The sequence below is a fragment of the Agelaius tricolor genome, unplaced genomic scaffold, assembly GCF_023055355.1.
Source record: "Agelaius tricolor isolate 1412-34295 unplaced genomic scaffold, bAgeTri1.0.p SCAF_66, whole genome shotgun sequence".
NCBI lineage: Eukaryota > Metazoa > Chordata > Aves > Passeriformes > Icteridae > Agelaius > Agelaius tricolor.
In genome coordinates, this window is record NW_027269326.1 from 1,439,644 (window position 1) to 1,459,371 (window position 19,728).

Below are 19,728 nucleotides of genomic sequence, written 5' to 3' on the forward strand. Positions count from 1 at the left end.
CAGGGTGGGGTTTTTGGGGTGTCAGAACAGGACCAGCGATTAAATACTAAAAAGAAAATCTCCGTAATTCCCTCACAGCCCAGAACGTTCCACAACCCCGACCCCTCACAGCCGGGGCGGGGCGGGGCAGGGCTGCGCATGCGCGGTGCGCGCGGCGCCGGCTGAGGGCGAGCCCCGCCCCCTGCGTTTGCGCACGGCCCCGCGGCGGAGCACGCTGAGGGCGAGGGCGGGAAAAGGCGCCCTGAGGGTGAGGGCGGGCGGTTCTCTCATCTCCTTTCCTTCAAATCCCTTCCTTCAAATCCCTTCCTTCATCTCCCTTCTCTCTCCTCACATTCTCCTGTAGTTTTTCTTCGATTTCCTCTCAACTCACCCACACCTCACCTCCGAGTTTTGTTGCCCGCCGCCCCGCGCTACTCCGCAGTGTTGTTGTGTCTTCGCGCCTGCCTCAGTTTCCCTCGAATCAGGTGGTGGTTTCTGGGCTGAGGCTAAGGGGGGAGGCTCCTTCCTCACAGCCTAACTCGGCCCTGTGCTGCCATGGCGGGGTTTATGGAGTCTTGCTGAGGGGATCTCGGTGCCTTTCGTGATCCAGACCTCATTTCTAACTTGGGGAAGGTGTTTTCCTCAGGTGTGGGTGAATTTGTTATTCCTGAGCTGGGGGGAAAGTTTGTGTGGAGTCAGGCTCGGGGTGGTGAGGGTTCTGTTTCTCCCGTACTCATTTAAATTACAGATGAAAACAACTCAAGTCTGGGGGTGTTTGAAATGTGTGAAGAATTTTCATAAGGTCCTTTGAAAATCCTGTAGGTTGGGCACTAGTTAGTACTGAAGAGAACTGCCTTTGGATGTTCATATTTCATAGACTTACAGATAGAAATGTTCTAATTATTGCGTCCTGTAGGCTCAGGGGAGGCCTGTGCTGCCGTGAAAATCAAGAATCTGATACTGGGCATGATTAGAGGAGCCATCCTGCTCTGTTTTGTGAAAAACACGGGTTTGTTTGAGCTGGTGAATTGTGCAGGAGGTGTTTGTAAATCCAGGGAATGCCCTGGAGAGCTGCAGCCCTTTTCCTTACCCAGGTGCTAATGCAGGTATTTCGTTGACAGGTACAGGAATCTCTGCAGAATGGCAACTGCTCAGAAGCAAAAGAATTCTGTGGTATGGTTTTGTTTGTGGATTTCAGCACAATCATGGAGAAAATGGGGGAGTTTTGGCTGGAACAGTGCACCAGGTGCTGTGTGATATTTCTTAATGTGAAAATAGCAGGGTAATTCAGTCTTTTAATTATGAATGAAGGATAGATATAAAAAAATTACAGAAAAATAATCTGGGCTTTGTTGTCATGCACTTGGTAGAAACCAGCTGTATCCTACAAATCCTGTAACACCAAGTGCCAGGAATGTGCTGAACTTTCTAAATCACCAAAATAAATTGATTTCTTGCTGTGATTCTCAGAGTGCAGTTGTGTTTCCCAAGAAAATCGCCACGGAGCAGCAATCCCTGATGCTGGTGAAGAGGCTCCTGGCAGTGGCAGTGTCCTGCATCACATACCTGAGGGGGATCTTCCCTGAAAGTGCCTATGGGACCAGATACATGGATGGTAAGGGGGAATTTATAAAAACTGTTTTTAAAGCCACCTGATCTTTTTAATGAATGGATGCCATTTTGGTGCATGTTATGGAAACTTCACATATGAATTAATTTCATTTTGGTAATATTTTGTTCAAAAATTTGTTAATTTTGCTGCTACTAGCTCAGCATTAAAGCTAAGCTCATGCTTGTCAGTAATTTTAGTCTCTTCTTGATATGTGCTCTGAGGCAATGAACTTTTCATTGCACTTTCTCCTGAGTAAATCTGTGTGTATTTTTTGGGTTTTTTTTGAGATGTTTGTGTCAAAATTCTGCGAGAAGACAAAAACTCTCCAGGCTCTACCCAGCTGGTGAAATGGTAGGTTGATTGCAGCACACAGGTAAGGCTTCCTCAGCAGCTCAATGCTCAAGGGTTCCTTCCTGCTTGTTTGCAGATAAAGGCAAAAAGTTCTCTCCCACATTTGTGTCACAGATGTAACCATGGAGTTTTCAGCTCAGGGCTTAGGAGAGCACAAATCTCTGTTTGCAGGGTGACTATACTGAATATTTACTAAAGAAATACTAAAGATCTAACACTCTGTATTTGTATACCTCGTTCCTCTGGGTGCTCATGAGCACTCAAGGGTGCCCAGAAATGCAAAAGCCTAAAAGCAGTTCCTCTCTAGTTGATCAGGAGACTCAAAGCCACCATTTTGCATCTTTCTATTTAAAGATCTCACTCACAGATTTTTTAGGAGTGTTCAAAGGCAGAGCTGTGCCTGCCAGTGCCATTCTGCCTGCTTGAGCAGTGCCACACCTGGCTGGGATTGGCACCTGGCTGGGATTGGCACCTGGCACTGCAGCTGCTTCTTCTGCTTTTCTTCCTGCTCACAGTAGCTCTGAATTCTGTTCCAGGTGCCCTCCTTGCTTTTTAGAAACCTCTGTAAGCCTCAGTTACATATTCCTGTATTTTGTTACCTCCACAAAGGTTCTTTTTCCTTTTCCCCACTCATCCAAAGTGTGGGAGGGATGCTGCCTTCATCCCTGGCAGTGCTGAGGGGTTGGGATTTTGGGACAAGGATGTTTGAGATATTCTGATATTCCATGTGGAGGGTGAAGCTTCACACCAGATTTATTTTTCTAAAGATACTGAATGTTACAGAAATTAGAGAAAATACACTAAAAAAAACCAAAAATACACACAAGAGAAATGTAAGCTGCACTTAGCAAAGCTTGAGGGCTGAGAGTTGATGTTAGAGTGGAATCAGCCCTGTGCTGTCACACGGTGAGGGAGGGGAAAAGCTGGAATTTCCTCCTGGCTCTTGGCTGGCTGAGGAGATGGAAGGGGCAGCCCAGCTCTGCTTCCCCTGCCAGCAGCAGGACAGGTTCCCTGCTTTGGAGGGAAGGGCTGTGGGACCTCTTGGGAGTGGCCTTTTGTTCACACCAACCTGATTTTTATTTCTTGGCTGTAATTGAACATCAGGAATAAAAACAGGGTAAGTTTTGATTCCCTGGTTGAGTCCTGTACAAAAAGGAAATGGCAACACCTAAATAAAAGCCAGAACTCCTTTGTGCTTCAGCAGTGTTGCTGTTCAGCTGAATTACTGATTTATGAGAAAATCATGGAATGCTTGGCTTGGAGGGGACCTTGAAGCTTCCTCCAACCCTGTGCCATGGACACCTGCAATTAGACCAAGCTGTTCCCCTAATTAATGAATACATGTGTTGGAAGGTGTTTGAAGCATTACAATATGTTCTTACTGATCAATGACTTACCTCTAGATTGTATTTTTAATTGATTTACCTCCAGATTGTATTTTTAATTGATTTGCCTCCAGATTGTACTTTAAATTATTCTTTCAAGAGCTTGGGCTGATTTGGTGTTACACAGCTTGTATCACTGCTAAGAAGGTAGAATGATGGCTAAGTGTTATTTATTGCTCTACTACAGTAAAAGTAAACACAAAAATTTCATTTTTTTGGTGCTGTTAGTGAGAAACAAATGAAAATTAGCAGTAGCTGGCCAATGTTGTTTGGTTTTTGCAGGATGTTAGGATGCTATGATGCCTTGCAGAAGAAATACGTAAGTGCTCCAGTCTCATTTCAGTTGCATTGAGGTGTTGATTTCAGTCTGCCCAGGGGTAGCTGAGCTCAGTCAGCTGCAGTGTGGGATGCACAAACATTGCTGCACCAAATTCTTGTAAACAGCAGCACAGAAAGCCAGAGAGGGATCTGTGGGTGTTTTCTTCTGCAGCTGAATCCTCTCCTCCACAGGAGATTCTTGTAAACAGCAGCACAGAAAGCCAGAGAGGGATCTGTGGGTGTTTTCTTCTGCAGCTGAATCCTCTCCTCCACAGGAGATTCTTGTAAACAGCAGCACAGAAAGCCAGAGAGATCTGTGGGTGTTTCTTCTGCAGCTGAATCCTCTCCTCCACAGGAGAGGAGTGAAGAGGAAGAAGTTCTTCTTCCTTAGCTGCCTGTGTTGGATTCCAGAGCTAGAGGAAAGCACTTTGGGCAGCACAAATGGGCAATGAAATATATTTAATGTTCTTTGTTTTTTTTTGTTTTCTCTTTTTATGTTCCTGGCAGCTGAGACAGATTGTCCTAGCAGTGAGTATCTCTGAAAGGCAGGGACATGTTTTTAGGGATGTTCTTTGAGGAATGTGTAGTTCTCATTGGGATTCCTCTGTTTTTCTTCCAAACCCCAGGTTTATACCCAGACAGAAGATCCTCAGGTAAATCTGCTGGAATATCTCACTGGTGATAATATGGGTACAGTGAAATGTGGGTACAGGCAGGAATATTGAACATGCACATCCATAAAAAAGAGCATTTTGAAATAGCAGGGGTAAAAATGACTGGGGTCACTGGGAATTGCCATGTGTGGAATTGCTTTTGGGTATTCTCAGGCTGTGCATGAAACCAAAAAATCACTGCAGAGTGAAATGTCCCATCCTGACTCTGCCTGACAAATTTATGGACTCTGTGGAAAACCCAAACCCACTGGGTGTCACCACCAATGCTCCGTTTCCATAGCTGTTGAAACTGGAATATTTTATGCTAAAAACTTCAGCTGATTTTCAAAATACTTTATCATGGTGATTGCTGGAAAGGAATCATCACTTTTATTAAGTTTGAAACAGTTTTGTGCATTTTTACTGTCAATTGTTAGAGGATTAGGAAGCTGTGTTCAGCACATGGGAGCTGGGCTGTAGTTATTCCTTCAGAGGTGGATAGATCAGTGGGCAGAGCTGCAGCAGGATGTTCAGGATGCATTTGATAATTCCTGGCTTTGTTTGCAGGCAGTCACAGAGTGTTACCACTTCAAGTTCAAGTACACCCACAATGGGCCACTCCTGGATTTTGGCAGGTACAGCCCTGGGACTGCTCCATGTCCCTTGGACACCATTTGATCTGTTTGCTTTTGAAATCCTGCATCTTGAGACTTAATTTTATCAACATACTTACTAAAATACTATGAATAATTTTGTTGAATTATGCTCCTCATTTTAATATCCACCCAGCAGATGATGCTCAGTGTCAGAGTCTGATACTCTGTGAGGATATTTGAGATCTTCATGTGTGGGGGGTGAAGCTTCACACCAGATTGAATTATCTGAAGACACTGAATGTTACTGGAATTCCTCATTTAGCAGAAATTATAGAAAATACACCCAAAACCCAACAGAAATGTAATTTGTGATGCACAGCTCAGTCATGGTGGAATTTCCAGTGCTGAGATAAGAACATTGGGCATCCCCAGCCATGGGGAGGGGATTCCTGGGTTGAAAGTGGAAGAGGGCAGGTTTGGGCTGCATGTCCAGGGCAGATTCCTCCTGGCTGGGTGGGCAGGCCCTGGCACAGGTGCCCAGAGCAGCTGGGGCTGCCCTGGATCCCTGGCAGTGCCCAAGGCCAGGCTGGAGCCACCTGGGACGGTGGCAGGGGTGGGATGGGATGGGATTTATGTATCCACCCTAATAATTGGTGATTCTATGAAGCTGCTCCAGTCAATTCCTCTCTTCTTCAGAATTCCTTTGTTTGTTGTTGAGTTTTTACACTTTTTGGGCCAAACCCTTGCTTCACTTCCCCTGTATCAATCTGGCAAACTCAAGGAGACATTCAGGAGTTTTTAATGACCTGGGGGAGAAGCACTGGCCCCAGCAGTTCCCATTCAACCCCAGCAGTTTGTCTAAAGTGGGGACACAGCCCTGCTCCCCACATCTTCTCCAGACCCTTTTCCATGCTGGAAAGACCCCAACCCTAAAATAAAAGCCCCAAAAAACATCCTAAAAAACCCCAACGTTTTGCTCAGTCACAGCTACAGAGAAATGGCTTATTTTAACAGAAGTAATTGAAATACAGTTAGTTCAAACTCCTCCCAGCTTCCCTCCTGCATAAAATGCTCCTTAAAATAGAAAAGGAATACCAGGGGATACTTGCCCTGCTCTGCAGGTGCTCAGGTGTGAGGAGCTGGGAAACAGAGGGAGAGGTTTTGGCACTGAGCTGGGATTTGGGTCAACTTCTGGTGGATTGGGAGCATGGAAATGTTGGACCTGGATGCCAAGAATCACTTGAGCACCAGGTTTGTTATCATTACCAATTGTGGGAAATAGATCTGTAGAAAATTTCCAGTGTTGAGGAGACATTTAGAGTGCCTAAATGTTTCTAAATTTGCAGTGTTGAGGAAATATTTAGAGAGCCTAAATGTGTTCAATGTTGAGGAAACTTCAAGAGTGCCTTTATTTAAGGGAAAGCACATAGGTAGGGCTTCCCAGAAGTGGGGCTTTCACAAGTTCTTCCTTTTGTCTTTCAGTATTTCCTTTGGGTATTTAGGCACTGTGTGATGTAGGATGGAGCAGCTGGTGCCAGCTGCTGATCCCTGAACTCTGCTGATGTCCCTGGCTCAGGCTTTGATCTCCCAAGGGGCAGAGAAGGTGCAGGGTTAGGAACTGCAGTGCTCAATCTCAGACCTCAGGCAATAAAATGTTTGTGAACAAACAGAGAGTGAAAGTGCTCACTCTGTATCAAAATTGACTGGAATCTACCAATATAGCCTGAGCTTGTGCTGAACCAAGCAGTGGCAAGTGTGGTGTCTCACCCCAGAGACACTTTTGGCCAGCTGGGAGCTGCAGCCCAGGCCTGCAGGAGCTCTGGTGCTCCTCAGGTTTCCCTCTGTGGAGAAGCTTTAAGGGGATGGTGAAGGAAAGGAGTTGGTTCTGATGGAGGCTTTGGATCCAGAGCTTTATTCTGGCCCTCAGGCCTCTGAATGCAGCACCAGCTCCAACAGAACTCCCTGAGCCCGGGCTTGCTGCTCCTTTAACCCCGGGGAGAGGGGCAGGGAAGGGGCAGGGAGGCACCAAGCAGGGACAGGAGGGGAGGGACAAGGGACACCTGGATGGGCCAATGTCCCCCAGGGGTTTGAGTCTGGATTCCTTCTGGAATGCCAGGAGTGACAGCCAGTGCTGGGAGGGGGAAGGAGAGGTGGCTGACACACCTGGCAGGGAATTATCAGGGGAGGGACCTGAGCTAAACCCTGAATTCACAACCCAACAAAACCTCCCATGGCTGCTGTGTGCTTTCAGCAAGGACAAGAAGTCCGAGTGCCCCATCAGCTGTGCCGACACCAAGAAGGCCAGCATCCTCCTGATCCGCAAGATCTACATCCTGATGCAGAACCTGAGCCCCCTGCCCAGCGACGTCTGCCTCACCATGAAACTGCTCTACTATGATGAGGGTATGCCCAAAAACCCCTTGGCCAGGAGCTCTTCCCCTGACAGGATGAGAGGCCTCAGCTTCTCCATGTTTGCTCCTCTGGGATGTGGGCTGGAGATTGTTTATCCAAAGATGTGAATTGTTTTTAATTCATGACCAATCACAGCCAGCTGTGTCAGACTCTCTGAGTCAGTCAGGGGTTTTTATTATTAATTCTTTTCTAGACTTCTGATGTGTCCTTTTTCTTTCTTTAGTATAGTTTTAGAATGTAATATAAGGCATGGTATATAAGGCATGGTATATAAGGCATGGTATATAAGGCATGGTATATAAGGCATGGTATATAAGGCATGGTATATAAGGCATGGTATATAAGGCATGGTATATAAGGCATGGTATATAAGGCATGGTATATAAGGCATGGTATATAAGGCATGGTATATAAGGCATGGTATATAAGGCATGGTATATAAGGCATGGTATATAAGGCATGGTATATAAGGCATGGTATATAAGGCATGGTATATAAGGCATGGTATATAAGGCATGGTATATAAGGCATGGTATATAAGGCATGGTATATAAGGCATGGTATATAAGGCATACTATATAAGGCATACTATATAAGGCATACTATATAAGGCATACTATATAAGGCATACTATATAATGACGATTATATAAGATGATAATATAATATAAGATGATAATATAATATAAGATGATAATATAATATAAGATGATAATATAATATAAGATGATAATATAATATAAGATGATAATATAATATATATACAATATTATATATTATATAATGTGTGACATAATACGTTATATAATATATTGTATATAATATAATGTATATTTTATTATATATAATGTATTATATAATTTATAATATAATAATAATAATCAGCCTTCTGAGAACAGGGAGTCAAATTCTCACTCTCACCTGGTCCTGGGGACCTCCCAACACCCCAAGGGGACACTGCCATGTCACCCTGATTGATCAGGCTGTGCAAAGCAAGCCAAACAAGGACATTTTCCAGTTTTCAGTGGATAATGGTGGTGGTTGCTGGGACTTGTTCAGTGAGGCTGTTTCATGTGTGGCTGTTCCTCAGGACAGGTTGAATCCCAAGGGGAGGGGATGTGATCTCACTGCAGGAACACAATCCTGGCACTGACTGCATTTGGCTGGGGTTTAAAACACTTGGAGTTTCCCAGAGTGTGTCAGGCTATAGCATCATTTCCCAGCCTGGAGACTGTCCAAATACCTGGCTCTGCTTTCTGAGTGTGTTACTGCCTTACAATGGCAAATCAGAGCTTCTGTTTTCCCTCTCTGTGTCTACAACCTCTTCCAAAGAGCTTTACCAGGGCTTTGCCTGTTGTGCTTCATTTATCCAAACTGAATATTGAATACTTCCCTCCCCACACACAATTTTTTGCAGTAACTCTGTATTTAAAGGAGAAAAGAGTTAAAATCAGTTTTGCAAGAGCATCTTTCATTGTCCCCCATTTCATTTCTCTGCAGTTACCCCCCCTGATTACCAACCCCCAGGGTTCAAGGAGGCAAAGGACGAGGGGCTGCTGTTTAAGGAGGAGCCCATGTACCTCAACGTGGGGGAGGTGCCAACGCCTTTTCACCTGCTCAAACTGAAAATCACAACCGAGAAACAGCGCATGGAGAATGTTGATAAGAGCATCCTAAAGCAGGGAGAGACTGCTGAGCCTCTCCAGGTGTGTGGGCTGAGCAGAGCAGACCCACAGGAGGAGAGCCAGCTCATGAATGTAAGAGCACAGCCTTGCTTTTGGGGGGCTTTTTGAATTTTTTGTGGTGTATCATCTAGGAAAAGTCCATTATTGTTTCACTGTGTGTAAGCCATGACCCCCTCTATTTTCAGACATGCTTAAGGAAGACAATATATCTTAAATTCATTTTTTTCCCTAATTTTACTGTTCCACTTTGCAGCCTGACACTGGTCAAGCAATGCTGTGCACAAGGAGCAGCAGAGGCACAGCTCGTGCCATGGGGACCCTGCCATGTGTCCCAGCACAGGGCACAGGTGGAACCTCACCCTGCCATGTCACAATCAGTTATTTCAGTTTATTCCACCTCAAATCCATCTCACAAGTGTGTCCTAAATCATCTGAGTGGAAACTTCCTTGTGTGGCTGCAGCCAGTGACACACCTGTTTCTTAATCTAGGAGGATCCTGTCTTGGATAATCAAGTGGAAGATGAGAATCACGGGAATATTTCAGAAGCTCGAGGTAATGTTTGATGTATTACATTTTATTTTTTCACGATATTATTTTTTCACGATATTATTTTTTCACTATATTATTTTTTCACCATATTTTTTTTACACCATATTTTTTTTACACCATATTTTTTTACACCATATTTTTTTACACCATATTTTTTTTACACCATATTTTTTTTACACCATATTTTTTTACACCATATTTTTTTTACACCATATTTTTTTTACACCATATTTTTTTACACCATATTTTTTTACACCATATTTTTTTACACCATATTTTTTTACACCATATTTTTTTTACACCATATTTTTTTTACACCATATTTTTTTTACACCATATTTTTTTTACACCATATTTTTTTTACACCATATTTTTTTTACACCATATTTTTTTTACACCATATTTTTTTTACACCATATTTTTTTTACACCATATTTTTTTTACACCATATTTTTTTACACCATATTTTTTTTACACCATATTTTTTTACACCATATTTTTTTTACACCATATATTTTATTTTTTTATTATATATTTATTATATTTTATATTATTCTTATATTATTTTATATTATTTATATATTTATTATATTTTAATATTATATTCAACTTTTGTATAAGAATCTTCATTAGAATATATTTTTATAAGATATTTTTGTTAAATTATATAATAATTTTATATTTTTCAAAGCCCTCAATTGTCTCTATTTAGTTTTTCATCATTTCCTTCACATATATGACTGTGCCTTCATTTTCTATCAGGGCTTTATTCTGTAAAGCACTTGGTGAACAGATGTTAACATGTTAACACATGACTAACATGTTTTCATGTTACTGTTCAAAATTCTGATCTTCTGTTCCATTTTATCAGCTAAGCTAAATTGAATGGCGTTTATATTTAGAAATAAATTTTATTTGCTTTTTCGACTCTTTTTTTAGTAATAATTACCGAGTTATTTAGTTTTTAATAACATTTAGTTTGCACATTAAGCTCCAAGAGGTTTTGTACTGTTGAGCTCATTACTGCAGACTTGGGAAGCAGAATTCTCTCTGCAAAAACCAGTGCTCTGGGTCTGTTTATTTGTTGGGGTTTTTTTTGTTTAATTTCAGCTTTTTGAGCTTCAATTCCTCACCAATCCCACTTTTAGCCACCATTTTCCCTGCCCTTGCCCAGAACCCCACAGAGCCCGGGGCTGAGGAGGAGTTGAGAGCATCGGGGCTCTTTGTGCTGTGCTGGTCCCGGTGCAGCACCTGCAGAGGGAGCTGCTCGTGCCTCTCTCTGCTGTTCCTGCAGCAGAAACCTCACCAGAGTTTTGGTTCATGAACAGAATCCTCACCAGAGTTTTGGTTCATGAACAGAATCCTCACCAGTGTTTTGGTTTATGAACAGAGACCTCACCAGAGTTTTGTTATATGAACAGAAGCTCACCAGAGTGTGTTTTGTTATATGAACAGCAGCCTCACCAGAGTGTGTTTTGGTTCATGAACAGAGGCCTCACCAGAGTGTGTTTTGGTTCATGAACAGCAGCCTCACCAGAGTGTGTTTTGGTTCATGAACAGAGGCCTCACCAGAGTGTGTTTTGGTTCATGAACAGAAGCCTCACCAGAGTGTGTTTTGTTCTATGAACAGAGGCCTCACCAGAGTTTTGTTATATGAACAGCAGCCTCACCAGAGTGTGTTTTGGTTCATGAACAGAAGCTCACCAGAGTGTGTTTTGTTATATGAACAGCAGCCTCACCAGAGTGTGTTTTGTTATATGAACAGCAGCCTCACCAGAGTGTGTTTTGTTATATGAACAGCAGCCTCACCAGAGTGCGTTTTGTTTCATGAACAGAGGCCTCACCAGAGTGTGTTTTGGTTCATGAACAGAAGCTCACCAGAGTGTGTTTTGTTTCATGAACAGAGGCCTCACCAGAGTGTGTTTTGTTATATGAACAGAAGCTCACCAGAGTGTGTTTTGGTTTATGAACAGCAGCCTCACCAGAGTGTGTTTTGTTTCATGAACAGAGGCCTCACCAGAGTGTGTTTTGGTTCATGAACAGAAGCTCACCAGAGTGTGTTTTGTTTCATGAACAGAAGCTCACCAGAGTGTGTTTTGTTATATGAACAGAAGCTCACCAGAGTGTGTTTTGTTATATGAACAGAAGCTCACCAGAGTGTGTTTTGGTTCATGAACAGAAGCTCACCAGAGTGTGTTTTGTTTCATGAACAGAAGCTCACCAGAGTGTGTTTTGGTTCATGAACAGAAGCTCACCAGAGTGTGTTTTGTTATATGAACAGAAGCTCACCAGAGTGTGTTTTGTTATATGAACAGAGGCCTCACCAGAGTGTGTTTTGTTTCATGAACAGCAGCCTCACCAGAGTGTGTTTTGTTTATGAACAGAGGCCTCACCAGAGTGTGTTTTGTTATATGAACAGAGGCCTCACCAGAGTGTGTTTTGTTTCATGAACAGCAGCCTCACCAGAGTGTGTTTTGTTATATGAACAGAGGCCTCACCAGAGTGTTTTGGTTTCTGAACCATTCTGTGTTTGGCTCTGCTGTTTCCAGCTGGTTCCTGTGCTGCCCTTTCCCCGTGTGCTGCAGCACTTGGAGAATTGAAGGTGAATGGTTTTGGCATCACAGAATCCCAGAGTGGCTTGGGAGCACCTTCAAGCTCACCCAGTGCCACCCCTGCCATGGCAGGGCCACCTTCCATGACCCCAGTGGCTCCTGGGCACTGCCAGGGGTCCAGGGGCACCCACAGCTTCTCCTCACAGCCTGCCAGGGAACAATTCCTAATTCCCAATGTCCCATCCATCAGGGTAGAGCCATTTCCTGTGTCCTGCCCCTCCAGGCCTTGTCCAAAGTCCCTCTCTGAGCTCTCCTGGAGCCTTTTCTGCAGCCTGAACAACCCCAACTCTCTCAGCCTTTCCTTGCAGAGGAACTTGAATAGCTACAAGTATTTTTGTTAGGATGAATCACACAAAAATGAATTTCCTCAAGTGTTTTTTTCCTATCACTGTAAATAAAATCTGGCAGTAAATAACTGTCCTGGCTCCTCCAGCCCTGGAAGCTCCCCACTGCTGGCTTTTAATCACAGCTCCAAAATGTGCACCCAATCTGTCTCCAGCTCAAAACATGAGACACCAAATTGTCCTCAGGCATCTCAGGAGCTTCCTTTTCTGATTTGAGATGAACCATCCTCTGCTTTTCCTCCTGCTTTGTGTTCACATTGCCCAGTTTAGCCCAGGGGCCTGAGGACTCCACTTTGCTGCCAAACAAACTGAAGAAGGAATTGCTGCTTGTTGATCTGCTCCTCTTGGAGAGGCTGGATAGAAGCATCCAGACAATCTGGAACCCATTTGCTGTACAGAAATGTTGGGTTTGGGGTTTTTTTGTTTTTTTTTGAGAAGAAACATGTGCAGCTTTGCCAAACCAGCTGCCATTTTCATGCTGTTGAAAAATAATGGTGCAAATGTGTAGCAAACAGCACATGTGGATCAGAATTTTGGTCTTGACAATTCTAGTAGGCTGCAGAACTGGAATAACCACATGAAGCTGTGCCTGATTCTTCTAAAGAGTCACAAAATTTCCAAAACCATGCAGAAATCCAGACAATTTCTTGCCCTGGGGAGTTGGCAAATGTTTCATTTACAGGAACTACGAGGCACAGGGAAAATCCATTTGTCAGCCTGCAATTCTTGTGTTGTTCCACAGCTGATGTCACCCATTCACCATTCCCTGCTCCTGCCTGTGTCCCAGAAAAACAGCATGAATTAGGAACAGCAAAAACCTGCCTGGAGCTGCCTGTTCCCCCTGAGGATGTGTTCCTGCAGCTGCAGGCACTGAGGGGGCTCTGGGATTGCTCCTGGCTGGGGCTGGGAGGGCAGGGCTGGCCCAGAGTGGCTTTTTCCCTGTCCTGCAGCACAAAACAGGCTCGGGTTTGAATCAGATCCCCTGAGCAGGACAGTGTGTGAGGGAGCTGGGGATCAAAGCCACTCCTGCAGGGATCCTGCAGTGAGCTGGAGGTTGGCAGAGTAAAGAAGAAATTCAGAGCTTGGTGGAGTTCAGGGTGTGCTGTGTAAGGAGCTGTTCCCAGCAGTTGTAAAGTGTTCTTGGAGCAGAGCTGGTGGTGTTTGCTCTGGATTGTTGGTGTGTTAACAGCTGCATTGAACTCTCCAATTCTTCCCTTCTTGCAGAAAAGGATTCAGCTCATGAAGAGGAAGCTGGAGGGATCCAGACTCCCTCCCATGTTTCTAATCCTCAGGTAGGAACACTCTGCTCTGTCATCTTCAGCTGTTTCTGGAGCTTCTGTGCAGCTCCTTCCCTCCTCTGAGTGATTCATGGGTAACCTGCTGGAGCCTCATTTCCCACAGTCACTGTTTCCAGCAGCAAAATTCCTTTCCATTTCACTTCCTGGTGTTTTCCCAAACTATTCTAAAGCACTGACAAAAGGCTCTGAACTACAGCTCTCAAAACAAACAGGTGCTGGGACTGTTGCTGAGTGAGAAGGGGAATGTAATTTCCATGGTAATAAACTGCCTAATGGGAATTCCACTGCTGATTCTGACAAACCAAAGCTTGTTTCAAAGTCGATTAAAACTTACAAATTCAAGTTTATAACTCAGGTTATATTCCCTGCATGTAGAAATTGGTGGCATTTATACATGGAGGACTGCTTCACACAGGTCCTTAAGATTCCTTAAAACAGGAGAGCTGTAGGTAAGTGTCAGTGATTGCCTGGGTGAAACCAGCACGTGCTTCTCTCTGCCAGGGCCCTGTAAAAGCTGTGATTTCCAGGGCTTATCACCATTTCAATGCCCCCTATTTCAGTCTGAAGGCAGGCACTGTGCAGAGCAGTGAATGCCCCACACTGAGCACTGCTGGGTGTCTCCAGGGTTTGTTTTTTGCTGCTGTAACAAGGCAAAATCAATTTTCTGATTCCAGGTTGATCATTTGACCCGTAAAACATCTGAGCTGATTGTGTCCGAGAGCAGGACAAGAAGTGGAAAGATATTCCAAAGCTGCATTGTTAGTATCAATTTTTCTTTAATTCTTATCATTTCTGTTGCAAACAGTGAATAAAACTCAGAGCTTGAATGCATTTGCCATTGACAGAATGAAACTCTCATCACTTCCTAAATTCCCATTCAATTCCAACACTGTCAAAAAGAATTCCATCCCAAGGACTTGGCAGCTGATTTGATGCAGGTAACACAGGTTGAGATAAATTCCTTTAAATTCCTTAGTTTTAGTTGATCTTTAGCCAAATTTCCTGCTGGTTTGACCCATCTGTGCCAGCAGAGCTCACCCAGTGCTTCCTTGTGCTTCTCCTTGGGAAACACTGGGCCAAAATGATAACCTCACCCATGTGACTGCTTCATTCCAAGAAAAATCCCTTTTTTTTTAACTTAAATCAGGTCAGTCTGGCAGGCAGTGCTGCTTGTGGGGACCCAGACCTTCCCACCTGGCACAGCTGGAGCAGATGTTGTGTCCAGGCTGGAATTTGACCTTTGGGCCCCATGTCTGTGCTGCTCCTTCACTGCCTGAGCCTGGCAGCTGCAGCTCTGGGAGCTTTTGGGGGCCTTCACCTGATATTTGGAATATTGGGAATGCTGAGAGAGGGGTAGATCCTTCTCCAAAACCTGTGGGGTGAATTTTTCTCTCTTTTTACACAGGAAACTGTTCCCTGTGAGGGTGGGGAATTCTCTGGAATTTCCAGAAAAGCTGTGGCTGCCCCTGCATCCCTGAAGTGTCCCAGGCCAGCTTGGGGCATCCTGGGACAGTGGAAGGTGTCCCTGCCATGGCAGGGGTGGCACTGGATGAGCTCTAAGGTCCCTTCCTGCTTCCAACCAGTCACATTCAGTGCTTTTTGTCACTCAGTGATGTAACAAAAAAAAGAGAAGGTTGTTCTGTTTGCTCACCATCCCTGGGTACTTTTCAAAGAGATTTTACTGAATTAGTAATAAATTTATTAAACAAAACACAATTGCTTTAAATAACCAAAAGGACAGTGGAGCTAAAGGTTCATTGTCATCTTGGAATGGAAGCTAAAGGTTCATGGTCATCTTGGAATGGAAGCTAAAGGTTCATTGTCATCATTGAATGGAAGCTAAAGGTTCATTGACATCTTGGGATGGAAGCTAAAGGTTCATTGACATATTTGAATGGAAGCTAAAGGTTCATTGACATCTTGGAATGGAACCTAAAGGTTCATGGTCATCTTGGGATGGAAGCTAAAGGTTCATTGATGGAAGCTAAAGGTTCATGGTCATCATTGAATGGAAGCTAAAGGTTCATTGATGGAAGCTAAAGGTTCATGGTCACCTTGGAGTGGAAGCTAAAGGTTCATGGTCATCATTGAATGGAAGCTAAAGGTTCATTGACATCTTGGGATGGAAGCTAAAGGTTCATTGATGGAAGCTAAAGGTTCATGGTCATCTTGGAATGGAAGCTAAAGGTTCATTGTCATCATTGAATGGAAGCTAAAGGTTCATTGATGGAAGCTAAAGGTTCATGGTCATCTTGGAATGGAAGCTAAAGGTTCATTGATGGAAGCTAAAGGTTCATGGTCATCATTGAATGGAAGTTAAAGGTTCATTGATGGAAGCTAAAGGTTCATTGATGGAAGCCAAAGGTTCATGATCATCTTGGAATGGAAGTTAAAGGTTCATTGATGGAAGCTAAAGGTTCATGGTCATCATTGAATGGAAGCTAAAGGTTCATTGACATCATTGAATGGAAGCTAAAGGTTCATGGTCATCATTGAATGGAAGCTAAAGGTTCATGGTCATCATTGAATGGAAGCTAAAGGTTCATGGTCATCATTGAATGGAAGCTAAAGGTTCATGGTCACCTTGGGATGGAAGCTAAAGGTTCATTGTCATCTTTGAATGGAAGCTAAAGGTTCATTGATGGAAGCTAAAGGTTCATGGTCATCTTGGGATGGAAGCTAAAGGTTCATGGTCATCTTGGAATGGAAGCTAAAGGTTCATTGTCATCTTTTCCTGAAGGTTCATGGTCATCTTTTCCTGGGACAGTCAGAAGCAGCAGCACTGAGCTCTCAGGGGGTTGTTGGTGCTGGGCAGCCTCTGCAGGGTGCAGAGCTGGAGTCATGGAATGGTTTGGAGGAAGGGACCTTAAAGCCTGGCCAGGGTCACCTTCCACCATCCCAGGGTGCTCCCAGCCTGGCCTTGGACACTTCCAGGGATGGGGCATCCATGGAATCATCTGTGCCAGGGCCTCCCCACCTGTCAGGGAAGGATTTCTGTCTTATCTCCAACCTCAATTTCCCTCTTTCAGTCTGAACCTCCCCACCTGACAGGGAAGGATTTCTGTCTTATCTCCAACCTCAATTTCCCTCTTTCAGTCTGAACCTCCCCCCCTGACAGGGAAGGATTTCTCCCTTATCTCCAACCTCAATTCCCCTCTTCCAGTCTGAACCTCCCCACCTGACAGGGAAGGATTTCTCCCTTATCTCCAACCTCAATTCCCCTCTTCCAGTCTGAACCTCCCCACCTGACAGGGAAGGATTTCTCCCTTATCTCCAACCTCAATTCCCCTCTTCCAGTCTGAACCCACCACTCCTTGTCCTGTGCTGCAGTTCCTGCTGGCCACAGCTCCTTGCTGCAGCTGTGGCAGCAGGAAAACATCTCAGCCTTCCTCAGTGGGTCAGTTCTGCCAGGAAATAGCATCCAGATGTTCCTGCAGGCCCAGCACATCTGGGCAGGCACTGGGGGGAGGCTCTGGCTGTGTCCCAGCTCTGTCCTGCTGAGGGTGGCTGTGCCCTGTGCTGGCCCCACAGAGCTCCTGTAATTCCATTCTTGGTTTTCCTTGGCAGGTGCACCAGGCTGAGCCCCCCTCCAGCCAGGAGGTGCTGCCCAAAAGGAGGAAGCTCAGCGAGCCCAAGGAGCAGATTTAGGTGCCCAAAGGAGGAAACTCAGCAAGTCCAAGGAGCAGATTTAGTTGCCCAAAGGAGGAAGTTCAACAATTCCAAGGAGCAGTTTTAGTTGCCCAAAAGGAGGAAGCTCAGCAATTCCAAGGAGCAGATTTAGTTGCCCAAAGGAGGAAGCTCAGCAGTTCCAAGGAGCAGTTTTAGTTGCCCAAAGGATGAAGCCCAAGGACAATTTTAGTTGCCCAAAAGATGAAGCTCAGCAAACCCAAGGAGCAGTTTTAGTTTCCCAAAGGATGAAGTTCACAAATTCCAAGGAGCAGTTTTAGTTGCCCAAAGGAGGAAGCTCAGCAAACTCAAGGAGCAGTTTTAGTTTCCCAAAAGGAGGAAGCCCAAGGAGCAGATTTAGTTGCCCAAAGGATGAAGCCCAAGGAGCAGTTTTAGTTGCCCAAAGGAGGAAGCTCAGCAATTCCAAGGAGCAGATCTAGTTTTCCAAAAGGAGGAAGCTCAGCAATGCCAAGGAGCAGTTTTAGGTGCCCAAAGGATGAAGCTCAAGGAGCAGATTTAGTTGCCCAAAAGGATGAAGCCCAAGGACAGTTTTAGTTGCCCAAAAGGAAGCTCAGTAATTCCAAGGAGCAGTTTTAGTTGCCCAAAGGATGAAGCCCAAGGAGCAGTTTTAGTTGCCCAAAAGGAGGAAGCTCAGCAAATCCAAGGAGCAGTTTTAGTTGCCCAAAAGGAGGAAGGTCAGCAATTCCAAGGAGCAGATTTAGTTGCCCAAAAGGAGGAAGCCCAAGGACAGTTTTAGTTGCCCAAAGGATGAAGCTCAGCAATTCCAAGGAGCAGTTTTAGTTTCCCAAAGGAGGAAGCTCAGCAATTCCAAGGACAGTTTTAGTTGCCCAAAGGATGAAGCTCAGCAATTCCAAGGAGCAGTTTTAGTTTCCCAAAAGGAGGAAGCTCAGTAATTCCAAGGAGCAGTTTTTGTAGCCCATCTCCTGCTGTCCCAAGTTCTCCACTCCTGTTTGTTTGGTTGTTCACTGTTGGTTTGAAGGATCTGTTCTGCTCCATTAGCAATCTCATGGGGATGTTTTTTTAAAGAAGGAAAATGTCAGGAAGCCCAGCTTAAGAATTCCAGACTCATTTTGTACAGGACCAGAAATCCTTGGATTTTGGGGGTTTGAGGGTTGGCTCCAGGTCCTGATGGTGATGGAGGGAATTCATCCCCCAGCACAAGGTTTCCCCAGTGCCTCTGCGCTCTGGTTCTGAGCTGAGGACCTGCCTGCCCCAGAACCTCTCCAGTTCTGGGGTGATTTCCAGAGCTTTCCACAGGGCTGGGCTGTCAGTTACAGGCTGTTACAGTTTTTGGGGTTACGGTTTTTGCTTTTCCTACCGGGACAGTTGGAGGAGTCGGATGCTTTGCATTTCTTCCAGAGCAGAAGCACCATCCTCAGGTGAAGAACGAGCCTTCTTCATGCCTTGAATTCCAGGCTCTCTGCCAGCCTGCAGGAATTTCGGTATCCGCGGCTCCTCTGCTCCGTTCCAAGGAGCACCGGCAGAGCCCGGCTGTGCTCAGGACGGTTTGAGGCAGGGGCGGGACACGGTACCGAGCCCTCCTGCACCCCCGAGCCGTTCAGGGAACGGGAGTGAAGCCGCTCCCGCCGGCAGGGCGGGGACAGCTGAACGTTCCTTGGCGGGTTTGGCTTTGAAATGAGCAATGTCCGTTCGTCATCGCTCCTCCATTAAACGGCGTTCAGCTTTGAGCGGCGTGCTCCGTTACCGGCGGCACCGGACGGGAGCGGGGAGAGGACGGGAACGGGAGGGGAGAGGGAGACGGGAACGGGAACGGGACACGGGATGGGAGAGGGAGCCGGGAACGGGACACGGGATGAGAGAGGGAGACGGGATGGGAACGGGAGACAGAACGGGACACGGGACAGGACGGGAATGGGATGGGACACGGGACAGGGATGGGAGAAGGAGACGGGACTGGAGCGGGGAAGGGACACGGGACAGGACATGGAATGGGACAGGAAACGGGACTGGAGCGGGAACGGGATTGGGATGGGACACGGGACAGGACTGGAGCGGGGATGTGACAAGGGACAGGACACAAAATGGGACACAGGACGGGACACGGAATGGTACATAGGAGGGGACACGGAATGGGACACAGGAGGGGACACGGGACAGGACACGGAATGGGACACAGAACGGGACTGGAGCGGGGATGGGACACGGGACGGGACACGGAATAGGATACAGGAGGGGACAGAATGGGACACGGAATGGGACGCAGGAGGGGACACAGGACGGGACAAG

The 19,728-nt window shown here is 45.4% G+C and overlaps 1 protein-coding gene and 1 long non-coding RNA gene across 44 annotated transcripts; one reads left to right on the forward strand and one right to left on the reverse strand.

Moving 5' to 3' along the window:
- The first annotated feature begins 155 nt into the window (after positions 1-155).
- On the forward strand, positions 156-19,169 carry HORMAD1 (HORMA domain containing 1). 43 transcript variants are annotated; one of them, XR_011684378.1, is made up of 17 exons: positions 156-247; positions 896-988; positions 1,101-1,152; positions 1,450-1,594; positions 1,879-1,942; positions 3,610-3,646; positions 4,153-4,173; positions 4,272-4,298; positions 4,866-4,933; positions 7,146-7,297; positions 8,806-9,062; positions 9,480-9,543; positions 13,721-13,788; positions 14,469-14,552; positions 17,362-17,938; positions 18,052-18,085; positions 18,212-19,169. XR_011684378.1 is itself a non-coding variant. In XM_071456863.1 (16 exons), exons 3-15 carry the CDS (start codon positions 1,120-1,122, stop codon positions 17,440-17,442), a joined length of 1,101 nt encoding a protein of 366 aa, XP_071312964.1. In that variant the 5' UTR covers positions 156-247; positions 896-988; positions 1,101-1,119; the 3' UTR covers positions 18,841-19,169. The 43 variants fall into 43 exon arrangements, 5 of the variants coding, with proteins under 5 accessions (XP_071312964.1, XP_071312965.1, XP_071312962.1 ...); XR_011684385.1 differs by having other exon boundaries at positions 18,299-19,169; XR_011684382.1 differs by having other exon boundaries at positions 17,362-17,890; positions 18,049-18,091; positions 18,138-19,169.
- Positions 14,554-17,368, reverse strand: LOC139605430 (uncharacterized). The gene is made up of 2 exons (XR_011684399.1): positions 16,831-17,368; positions 14,554-16,763 (listed from the first exon to the last, which is right to left on the reverse strand). It is a non-coding gene; the product is annotated as an uncharacterized lncRNA (long non-coding RNA).
- Positions 19,170-19,728: the final 559 nt, after the last annotated feature.

Coding starts and splice junctions, on each gene's coding strand:
- HORMAD1 (XM_071456863.1), top strand. CDS start 1,120: ATGGCAACTGCTCAGAAGCAAAAGAATTCTGTG. Junction 1,153..1,449: donor AGAAGCAAAAGAATTCTGTG/GTATGGTTTTGT, acceptor TGTGATTCTCAG/AGTGCAGTTGTGTTTCCCAA. Junction 4,934..7,145: donor CCACTCCTGGATTTTGGCAG/GTACAGCCCTGG, acceptor GTGTGCTTTCAG/CAAGGACAAGAAGTCCGAGT.